Source organism: Mus musculus, chromosome 8 (assembly GCF_000001635.26).
Source record: "Mus musculus strain C57BL/6J chromosome 8, GRCm38.p6 C57BL/6J".
NCBI lineage: Eukaryota > Metazoa > Chordata > Mammalia > Rodentia > Muridae > Mus > Mus musculus.
Window position 1 is genome coordinate 75,621,192 of NC_000074.6, and position 12,065 is coordinate 75,633,256.

The following is a 12,065-nucleotide window of genomic DNA, read 5'->3' on the forward strand; positions in this document are numbered from 1 at the left end:
GGGGGAAAGTGTATTTATTAGAAGAGGTGCTGAGCACTGCTTCATGCAGCCCTGATTCCGTGTCGGATGTGGGGAAGAGAAAGGAACAGTGTGCAAGAAAGAGTGAGCGACCACGGTGATGGACAGCATGGTATGGGGGCTGCCTTGGCTCTGCTTGGCCTGATCTGCAAGTTTTGGCATTGTGAACATAGAAAAGAATCGTGATACAAATACAAAAATAAATTAATATGTCCATAGTAATATTCAAAATGAGAGCAAATGATGACATTTTTCTTACAGAGGAAGCCAGCTTATAAACGATTATATAATAGAATTACAGCACAATTCTATTAGTGAGTGTTTTGGCACAAGTTATTAGTGGATACTTAATTGTCTTTCAAAAAGACATTTTGGATTAATTCATTTATATGTTAGAGTATCAGCCAAAGATTGATAGCAAACAAAAATGCTTCCTTGTAGAAGGAAGACTTGTCAGTTGCACCTTAATCAAAGGGTCACATTTAGCAGCAGCCTTTGAAATGATTTAGTGGGATGATGCAGTGCTATTGTCAAAATTTAATTTAATTTTAGGGAAATCACAGGAAAATAACTAGAATGCAGATTGTCTTTAGGGGTGTTCTCTCTCAAGGACAGGGTGAATTCTCAGTGAGTAAAGTGGAAGACCTGAGTTAGGGCTCACAGCATCCACTTAAAGGCTGGGCCCTTTAGTGACCCTCTAAACTTCCAGAGACAAGCGGATTCTGGATGCTCACTGGCCAGTCAGTGTAGCTGCAATGGCTAACTTCAGGTTCAGAGAGAGATTTCATCTCAGGTAGGTAGGGAGGTAGGTAGGTAGGTAGGTAGGTAGGTAGGTAGGTAGGTAAATAGAGTGGAGTATCTATAAATGTGATTATTATCTGTGGCCCTAACATGTGCTCACATGGCCAAATGCACCTATCCTTCTCTGTGTACCCTTCTACACACAAATTAAGAAAAGCTCATAGTCTTCCAAAACGGTTTAACTAGTTGACATGAACATTCTAGAACATTCTAGGTCAGTGCTGCATAGCTGGATGACTGTGTAAACTGCAAATGTAATTTAAAGTTTCAGTAGCCATGTTAAAAAATCTGTAAAATTAACGTCAATGTTATAATTTAATATCACAAGAGAACTTTATTTAAGCATTTAGTTAATTTAAAACTAGCAATTCGTGCCTTAATCACGAATCTTAGAAACCCAGAATATATTCAATGCTCACAGTATATCTTAATATAAGCAGCATAAGAGGCATGTTGTAGTTACGTGCTCTTGAGTATCAGTATGGACAGGGTAGCTCCAGATTAGAGCTGCTCTAAGAGGCATATGCGATGCTCGATTAAGTGTGGACAAGGGGAAAACACATGGAAAATATATTTTTGGAATAATTAATAGATTTGAATATAGGTTGTTCATTAGATAACTCTGCATAAAATGCCCACTTAAAGAATATTTGTTATTGTGTGTGGCTGAACATGCCTTTAATCCCAGTCCTTAGAAGGTGAAGGCAGGCATATCTATGTGAGCTCAAGGACCAGCATGGTCTACATAATGAGTTCCAACTTGGCCATGGTTAATAAAAAGACACTGAATAAAAAAATACATAAATAAAAATATTTTTCAGTGTGTATTATATGTCATATATGCACAATGAAGTAGCCATGTGTAAAACATCAAATCATGAGCTACTTTTTATTGATTCTTAAAATGATTTATATATGCATTTGTATAAGTTCACACAGATGTCAACATGGTTATTTTGTTTGCTTGAAAACTAAACAAGGACGTTTTATTAGATAACTATAAAACAATGTTCTAAATGATTTTAATTATATATTTTTTAGGAAAATATAGAATATTGTGAAAAATTGACTGCACATTGATTTATAAAGTAGAAACCAACACATTTCGGCTATCTAGAATTATATAAAATCTGTTCTTTAATCTGTTCTCTAGCTGTGAAATTATATTAGGAAACAACACAATGATAATTTAGAATTCCAGAATTTAGAAGTAAAATATTTATAAAAGGTATAGAGGATAATTTGGAGGGTGTATGGTTGAAGGTGGGAATCCAACTGAGGAAGCTTGTGTAAGGTTCCAAGCTTGTAAGGTACATGGCAAGGGCCTGCAGAAGGCAAGATCAAGTGGACAGCGTGGGCGGTATTTAAAGAATAATTGTATAAGGAAGGGATTGAAAAGGAATTGATTTGTGATGCTTTCCCAGCTGGAAAGTACTATTGTTAATTCTGAGAGATCCATGCTGATTGGAGTGGAGATAGCTGGTTGCTCAGAATTGGAACTCAAGTATTGTGAATGCAAGATGCATAAACCTGTGTGCCAAACGCATGTAGGCAATAAATATAACCACAGTAGTTGGATCAAATTACTGAAGTAGAGAGTTAGGAAGTTGTCAAGGAGAGAAAGAGAATGTGGAGGAACATCACCAATAGCTTCTGAAGGTACTCTGAGAGAGACAGGTGAGATGACCTCAGAATGAAGGATGCTGACTGGGTAGGGCCCTGATGTCATGTGACCTGCAAGGGGAGCAGGGCAAATCCCATTGGCTCTTCTCATGTCCTGTGTACGTTCTACCTGATTTTATTATAAATTCCCCAATGGTCTTCAGGACTCCTCCACTTTCATTTCTAGCATCTCCTTTCTTCTAATTATTTCAGTTAACTGATTTATAACTAAGGTTATAAAACTGAAATCCTAAAGTTTTATAGCATCAGTTCAAAAGCAAGATTTTATATAAAGAGATGATTACAAGTTCAAACATATTATGACTGTCGGAAGCAGCCAGGAAGTCCACTACCCATCTTAGGGGAAGCTAATAAGATATTCTGGCAGTTTTTCATGCTTAATTGTCATCTGGCCCCTCCTTTAATTCTTTACTGAGTTGTAGGGGTAAAATGTCATGTATTCTGAAGTTTGGAAGCAATCTTACATGATTTGGTTAAAAGGCACTACAGAGAACTTTCACTGTCCAACTTCTGTGGGTTACAAACAGTAGTTCTGAAGTCTGCTGCCCCCCTTCCTGTACAAACACAGTACTCTGCAAAAAGCCACTATGCTGAGGCTCACACGAGGTAATTCATAGGCCAACTCTAGCGACTCAGTACTCAGAACATTATCAGAAAAATATTAGCATTTCGTTATCAGTTTCTTCTCTAACTTAATGTTCTGTGTCATACTAAACTACATAATTCATTCTGGTGCATTCCATTCTATGTTGGCATTAAGACCCCAAAGCCAGACATCTATAGGCTTTATGACGTATGAATCATATGCCTCTGTATCTTTTAATATATCTAAGCTGAAAAACGAAAATTGCTTGGTTAAAAACGAACATATTACTTGTGTCTTAAGCCTAACCCTATTAAATGAGGAGATTTTTGTTTCTGTTAATTAATGACTTGATAATTTATTTTAAAACATCAGAGCCTCCTATATAAACTAAATTTTATGATAATAAAGACGATAATGGTGATATGCACAGAAGTCTTTTTTATGCATGAGCGTGTGCTATGTCGATGCAGGCATTTTTCTAAGATCTCTTTTTTTGATTTATGCTGTTCGTTTATAGTTTACTTTCTAGCACTAAATTTCAGTAATTACAAAAGGTCAGAGTAACATAGGGTAAGGAAAAAACATTCAAATATGTTTTTTTGAGTAACGATGTGCTAGTAATTGTTGAATAATATAGTGTCTCCTATTTTAAAAAAAAAGTTTGTAATTTGCAATTCAATCTAAAAGTACATTTTTGGAAACTATAGTAGTTTACAATCAAAGTTTTTTTGTTAATTCTAGAAAAAGTTAAACTGGGTAAAATAATGAATGATATTGAATCCGTGAGTAAGCAAATGGAGATGGAGAAGGAGATGCATCTCAGGAAGTCCAGGTACTGTGGGATTATCTAACCTAGAGAATGCAGGGGGTGGAGGAGGGAGGGAAGGAGGGAGGGGAGGAGGGGGAAGGAGGAAAGGAGAGAGAGAGATAGACAAAAACAGAGACAGAGGGGGGAGAGAGAGAGAGAGAGAGAGAGAGAGAGAGAGAGAGAGAGAGAGAGAGAGAGAGAGAGGAGAGAGGGAGGGAGGGATGGAGTAGAGGGAAGGAGGGAAGGATAGAGACAGAAACAGAGACAGAGACAGACAGAGAGAGAGACAGAGACAGAGACAGAGAAACACACATAAAAAGAAATTGATTTTTTTCCTCTTTGACCATATTCTCTGACCAACGGCAGTGGTTTCTCAAACCCATTAGTACCCCATGCATGAGGCTAATTTATTTTTCTGCTCCAGTCCCAAAGCATGTCAATTATCAAAATTTTAGTTTTCAGTTCAATTAACTTTTGAACTGGAGGATGTCTGAGTAGCTAAGCAAACCATCTGGGTTTTACAGTGCAGAAGCTCAAATCCAATTTGTGTCTTTCTTGAAAAAAATGCCATATTTTATGATAATATTACATAAGTTTGGAATTTTAATAACTCCTTTGCAGCAATTAGGGAACAGAATAACTTAAGATTTTTCCCTTTAAAAATCTAATAATTAAAGGTTAGTTTTTCCGTAACAGACGGTGAGGGTGATTCCACAGAATGTGGCTGAGACGCAAGGATATGCAACCTTGCTTCTGCTCTCCAATGTGCCCGGATATGGGTCAGCTACTCTTCTGGATTATTCTACAGAGTCATACCATCTTCCAGATACTTTTATAAGGGTGTGCGTGTGTGTGTGTGTGTGTGTGCACTACCCTAAGGCCTCAGATAAAACCTCTAATTGCCCTAAGCACATATATTTGAGAACTTTTACAATTTAGATGTTCTCCGTTAAAACGCTCCCTTTTTAAAAATGTATTTTTATTAGATATTTTCTTCATTCACATTTCAAATGCTATCTGCTTTCCTAGTTTCCTTTTTGAAAATCCCCTATCCCCTCCCTCTTCCCCCTGCTCCCCAACCCACCCACTCCTGCTTCCTGGCCCTGGCATTCCCCTAAATGCTCTCTCGATGGCTTATTTTACAGCAATTTATTAACACAACATGTTAAGAAAATTTCAGTAATTGGCTCAATGTATAAATAATACAAATTGGAGGAAATCCTATTTTGCTTTTAAAGAATATCTTGCCTTCCAAAAGCCGTGTCACAAATTGTGCTTAACACCAGAAGACCCTTGACCGGTGTAACCATTTTCTTTGCTTAAATCTGTTTCAAGTCTCAGATTTGAACAAATGGGAAACATGCACAGCTTCAGGGCAAGAAGTTTGGTTTTATTTATGATTAGGGAAGATGCAAATTATAAGGAAAAAAGTTATTATATTGAAAGATTAATTTAAAAAATTTCCCCTTTCTATCTTCACTCCATTTAACTCAAGATTCAGACTAGTTAACTAAAGTCATGGCTGTTGGAAGACTAGTTAATAAAACAGTTAGACAGTTTAATCTATCCAGCAAGCTTTTAATAACTAGAAAAGTTAACTCAATTCATTTAGAAATCATTCTTCGTTTATTTTATGAAGCCTGCGATCCGAGGAACATTAACAGTGATTTAGGGACAAATGAGCACTCGTCAGTGATAAACCTGAGAAAGAATAATGTTTTTCATTATGGTGCCTTTCTCAGTAGGGTTAACTGTTTCTCAGGGAATTGTTTCTTCTACAACTGGTAGAAGATAAAGGTCTCCTAATACCCCCTAATTCCCATTTTTAAATGAAAACATGTCCTGTTTAATGACGAAGACCAACACTATTTGAAAGTAAGAGCAGGAACATGTACTCCAATTACAGCCCGGGGCACACAAAGCCAGAACTCATGCTGGTAGGTTGTTCCTACCTCAGCAGTTAATGCTGCTGTGTGATGGGAATGCGGACAGACAGGCAGACAGACAGACAGACAAGCAAGTGCTTTAGGATACGCTGATTCAGGTTTTTTGTAAACCTGTATTTCGGCAGATTTTTTTTTAAAAGACGATATCAGGTTGAGTTTTTTGTTGAACTCTGGCTGTTCATATAATGCAGAGAAAGCTTACCAGAGATGCTGTAGGTAGCAGAAAGAAAAGAATGAAATCAGCCCGGTGGACAGGTAGAGGATGGCTAACAGGTTTTCAGACTAGATTTCAGGGTTGGTTCTGTCCAGGTAACATAGAGGCTTATGGGGAGGTTTTTTCCCCTCTCCTATATTTCCTTTCAAGATGACTTAGAAAGCACATAAGGTTAAGATGACAAATAGCAGTTTTACGTAGATTATAAAAACATTTACTGAAGAAAAGAAAGAATGGCTAAAAAATAAAACAATATCAAAGAATTTTGTGAACAGGTGATGCTTTAATTCATCTACAGTTTTCTATTTTTGTCCCGCAGAGAGCAAACAAAGAGGGTTCTTTCCTCATTTTCATGTTTTAGCTTAAGAACATGACAGTCCTTACTTTATCTTCAAATATTAAATGAAAGATTATCATTCAAAAAGCATCCTGGTCTTAGGATGGTGATGGTGGGCGTGGATGCATTCTAAATGTTACGTTCTAACCTTGACAAAGCTGCACTGACCTACTCACAAGTGCTGACCTTTGCTGCTTCAGCGACAGCCAGTGCATTTGAAAGCATGTCACCTATGTCTCTGCCTATACACTCTTGGAATCCAGGCAACTGAGCCTAAACTTTGACCTCTGCTTTGTCACCGCTGAGATTCTTAGGCTGTACTTGACAATCTAAGCTTAGGTCTTCTGAGCAGCTCTTATTGACGACCATGGTGAAGTGCCTATTAGAATTCCTTGTGCTTTTGTTCTTCAACGATCCTCAAAAGTGCTACGGTTATTGGCATGCCTTTCACTTGGTTGAAACACCTCTGCATTATTACTTAATGCTTTTCAATTCTTTTTGCTAAAATAGATGATTTTTGTTTCAATTTTTCATTATAGAAGATTGTTGAAAAAAATATCATTTTTTTTCTAATTGAAAGATTAAATACTTAGCCATGGTCTACATAATAGAAAGTAAACTGACCAATACATGAGTTTAACTCAAATTTAGTAGGTTATAGATGAATTCTAAAATTTCAAATGGAATTACCCTAGTCCTTGAGCAGATCCTTGGATATGTCATATGAATAACAGAAAGATGAGATGAGTTAATCTTGTAACTTATTTACTCTTTATTTAGTGCCTACATCATAACTAATAGCAAGCTCTGACCAAGATTGTCATAGTCTCTTTCCCCATACATGTTGTTTTTTTCCACTCAGAAAAACATCTTAAATACTAATACCTCTGTAATACTTACATAACACCTAGGCAACAATTCCATGTCTAGGCATTTATACCAAACAGGTCATTGGACTGGTGTACAATTGAGAATGCCCAAAGGTTTCTGAGCCTTTTTTTTAAAAATGGCAAAATAGTGTGAGCACCCTAAACATCTATTAGAAGACTGATAAATCATTAGTATATTCAATCCATACAGTACAACATTAAGTAATGGTCCAATATAACAATAAGCATCTATTATGTTAATGAAGATGTCCATAATATAATATTAAGTGCAAAACTACTTAGAAAGTTCATTTATATTATATGCACATAAACATTAAAATGGTATGGAATATATTATCCAGCTAACCATGTCAAATGAAGTTAGAATAAAACAGTGTAGTATAATTAATTAAGTCTGACTCAAATTATGGCTCCACCTATTTCTAGTTGGGATAATCTGACCTAATAACCCCTATGCATATTATTTCCTCCATGTATAACATTTGTAAATTAATAGTTGCAATTGTTTGTTGGGCAAAATAAATTAGGACATACAGAAGACATAAATAATACCTAGTCTATGAGAAACTGTTTTCTTTTTTCTTTTTATTGGATATTTTCTTCATTTACATTTCAAATACTATCTCAAAAGTCCCCTATCCCCCACCCCCCCGCCCCGCCCGGCTCCCCTACCCACTCACTCCCACTTCTTGGTCCTGGTTTTCCCCTGTACTGGGGCATATAAAGTTTGCAAGACCAAGGGGCCTCTCTTCCCAATGATGGCCGACTAGGCATAAGTTTTCAATGATTAGCAAAATACTGAATTGATGGGATTAGAGATGTTTCTTTTCTTTTGGTTATTTACATTTTCTAAACTGTCTACGTTGTCCTTGGCTTTAGATCCTACAGACAGATCTGTTTAAATCTTTACAAGGGGTATTAGAAAAGCATGATTTAAGAATCTCTTAGGAAACAATAAAAAAATAGACATAATGCTTATTTTCCTGACTTCTGTTAGGCAGAGCTTGCTCAGAAAGGAGATATTCCTGCTGTTTACCCACACTCACAACCAGCAAAGTTTAATATTATTCTTTTAATAATGTTTACTATGCAGGGCACTGAGGATGCCACAGCTCTAGTTCTGTTGTCAGGAGTACCTGAGACTGACATTTAATCCTGTGATATGAGGTGTGGGGGCTTGTGCTACCAAACAAGGGGCACAGAATGACTCAAGTTATATCTCTTATGTTTTGAAAACAGAATGTTGGAACCCTTCCATTCCCACATGAGCTTGCCTTTGCATAATCTGGCCTCTTCTCTGGGACTTCTGAAGGAACTTGGTGAGTTTCACGGGACAAAAGCTGGGAGCAGTAGTGATTTTCAGTATAGAAACCAAAGAGTTGGTATTGAACAAAGTCACTTATTATTTCATCTAAAACACTGTGTCAAAAGAGAAAAGAGATTTCGGGGACGACTAGTAAGAACTAATTTTTGTTACTTTATGTAAATCTGAGAAGTTGGATCTTTATGAATATAGAATATAAATTATGAAGAGAAGTTCTTAGGATTAAAAACGAGTTTTCCGTAATAATTTTTTAAGTTGCTGGTTTTTTTTTTAATATATAAAATTTCTTCAAATGAAGCTGCACATGACACTTTAAAGTCCCTTAAGCACAATCAGAAAGTTTGGAACTTAGAGACTATTTTGAAGACTTAGTAGCAGTATTGACTTAAGGAAACTATGTGTAGTTTTTCTTCTTTGTACTTTGTCACTCATGTTCTTAAGCTTCAGGATATTATTAAGGAAAAAAACTCTTCTATAGAACTTGGGTTTTAGAAAGAATTTTTACATTTGCAAAGCTAACTCACCCTTGAAATGTTAAGGATTGAACAAAAAATATTATCTCACTTCAATCTTATCATCCTTTGTTTGGATTATGATACAAATTTTCAAGGATCGTGTAGGAGGCCATTTCCAAACTTCATTCCTATGAAGTACACTTCTATATATCTACACAGTAACTACTCAAACTATTAAATGTGTAACATTTTGACTTTTATATTACCCCATATATAACTTTTTTTGAGACTTTAATCAGATAATTTGAGGCCTCAGGATAACAAAATAATACTCGAGTCTTAGTGGGATTTGGAATATTCTAGACTAGGTTAGTACAATGGCTTAGCTGTTGAAAGAACTGCTGTCAAGTGTGATGATCCAAGACTTAGCCCTGGAAACCACACAGCAGAAGGAAAAACTGACTCATACAAGTTGTCACCTCTCCACACACTCACTTTTCTATGTGTACTTTTCAAAATAAATAAAAAATTACTTAGGATTTAGCATCTACATACAAAATTAAATTCTGGGAAATCTTGACATAAAATATAGGGTTTAATGAATGTAATTGTTTTTAATACAAATAATTATACTGAAATCTCCTAATAACAAAACTGAGGCAAACACTTAAGTTGTACTAATTCTGTGACCTTTAGATTTATTCAGAATTTCCAAAGGTTGATGATATCATTAAAATAACGTCTTTCTCCCAACTACATATCATTATGAAATTAAATGGAAAGACCAGACTTTCAGCCACCTAGGTAATATTGTTAAGATCTGCTAAAAGTTGCTCCAATGAAAAAATATTCTTGTAAATTATCTAAAACATCTAGTAAAGGAATGACAGCTTCATGTCAGCAAAAGACTCTCTGTCCCATTCACAGCACCCACCATGTAATAAAAATTAATGAACGTTGGGTGAATAAATGGATGAATGAGTTGATACAATTTTTTGTTTGTAAGGTGCATATGTGTGGTTTTCTAGATATGAATATCTATGGCATGATTGTCTTATCCATATAGTGAAATCTTTTCCCAATAAGATGAATGGCATTTTTGTTAGGACAGTCAATAAAGTATTAGACTTAGGAAATCTCAAAGAATACTACATGAATTAGCAGCAAAGATAATTTCAAATAGTCAGTGCTTTTCTTATTACATGTTTATATTACATTCAGATAAATATCAAGTTTATATATTTCATTGTTATGATTCATACATAGAGCCTTACTAAGTAATGTTCAGAGGAAACCATGTTTCCTATTTATGCTCTGCTTTCTCAGAGCCATGATTACCAGCTTGTTTTACTTCCTTAAGATTTTTCTTTTTCCATTCTTTTTTATTTCATTCAATTCTACTTATTTATTTTTTTACACTCCATATTCCATTCCATGCCCCTCCCCTTCCACCCTCGAACTGTTCCATATCCCACACTTCCTCCCCACACCACCCTGTCTCTACGTGGATGCCTCCACCCTCCAACCCCATCTGACCTCTAAACTCCCTGGGGCCTCCAGTCTCTTGAGGGTTAGGTGCATCATCTCTGAATGAACACAGACCCAGAAGTCCTCTACTGTATGTGTGTTGGGGGCCTCATATCAGCTGGTGTATGCTGTCTGTTTGGTGTTCCAGTATTTGAAAGATCTCGAGGGTCCAGATTAATTAAGACTGCTGGTCCTCCTATAGGATCACCCTTCTCCTCAAATTCTTTCAGCCTTCCCTAATTCAGCAACAGGGGTCATCTGCTTCTGTCCATTGGTTGGGTGCAAATATCTGCATCTGACTTTTTCAACTGCGTTTTGGGTCTTTCAGAGGGTGGTAATGATAGAGCCCTTTTTGTGAGCACTCCATAGCCTCAGTAAGTGTCAGGCCTTGGGACCTCCCCTTGACCTGGATCCCACTTTGGGCTTGCTACTGGACCTTCTTTTCTTCAGGTTCCTCTCCATTTCCATCTCTGTAATTCCTCCAGACAGAAAAAAATTATGGGTCAGAGATATGATTGTGGGATGGCAGCCCCACTCCTCACTTGATGTCCTGCCCTCCTGCTGGAAGTAGGCTCTATAAGTTCCCTCTCCCTACTGTCCAGCATTTCATCAAAGGTCCCTCCATGTGAGTCCTGTGAGTCTCTCATCTCCCAGGTCACTGGTTCACTCTGGGGGGTCCCCCCAACCTCCTATTTCCTGAGGTTGCCTGTTTACATTCTTTCTGCTGGCCCTCAGTCCTTTTACCTCACCTAATACCAGATCAGGTTCCCCTGTCCCCATCCACTTTGCCTCCCAAGTCCCTCACTCCCTCCCCATTTATGATTGCTTTCTTCTCTCTCCCAAGTAGGACTGAGGCATTCTCATTTGGACACTTCAGCTTGTTGAGCCTTTTGAATTCTGTGTACTGTATCTTGTGTATTCTGTACTTTTTTTTTTTTTTTTTTGCTAATATCCACTTATTAGTGAGTACATACCATGCATGTCCTTTTGTGTCTTAGTTACATCACTCAGGATGATATTTTCTCGTTCCATCCATTTGCCTGCAAAAGTTAGGATGTCCTCATTCATAATAGCTGAGTAGTATTCCATTGTGTAAATGCACCACATTTTCTGTATCCATTCTTTTGTCGAGGGGACATCTGGGTTGTTTCTAGCTTCTGGCTATCACAAATAAGGCCACTATGAACATAGTGGAATACATGCCCCCGTGGCATGGTAGGCCATATTTTAGGTATATTCCCAAGAGTGGTATAGCTGGGTCTTCAGGTAGATCTATTTCTGACTTTCTGAGGAACCTCCAGATTGATTTCCAGAGTGGTTGTACCAGTTTGCAATCCCACCAGCAATGGAGGAGTGTTCTTTGTTTGCCGCATCCTCTCCAACATGTGTTGTCACCTGAGGTTTTGATCTTATCCATTCTGACTGGTGTAAGGTAGAATCTCAGAGTTGTTCTGATTTGCATTTCTCTGATCACTA

General features: G+C 37.1%; 1 protein-coding gene across 3 annotated transcripts in view; it reads left to right on the forward strand.

The window, feature by feature from the left end:
* Iqcm (IQ motif containing M) overlaps nt 1-12,065 on the forward strand; it is a 535,822-nt gene that overhangs the window by 172,505 nt on the left and 351,252 nt on the right. For all 3 annotated transcript variants that reach the window (XM_030243772.1, NM_001164235.1, NM_027944.1), the window contains 2 exons: nt 3,830-3,920; nt 8,523-8,602. In XM_030243772.1, the coding sequence (XP_030099632.1) occupies nt 3,853-3,920; nt 8,523-8,602 (148 nt within the window). In that variant the 5' untranslated portion in view covers nt 3,830-3,852. The remainder of the gene's footprint in view (nt 1-3,829; nt 3,921-8,522; nt 8,603-12,065) is intronic.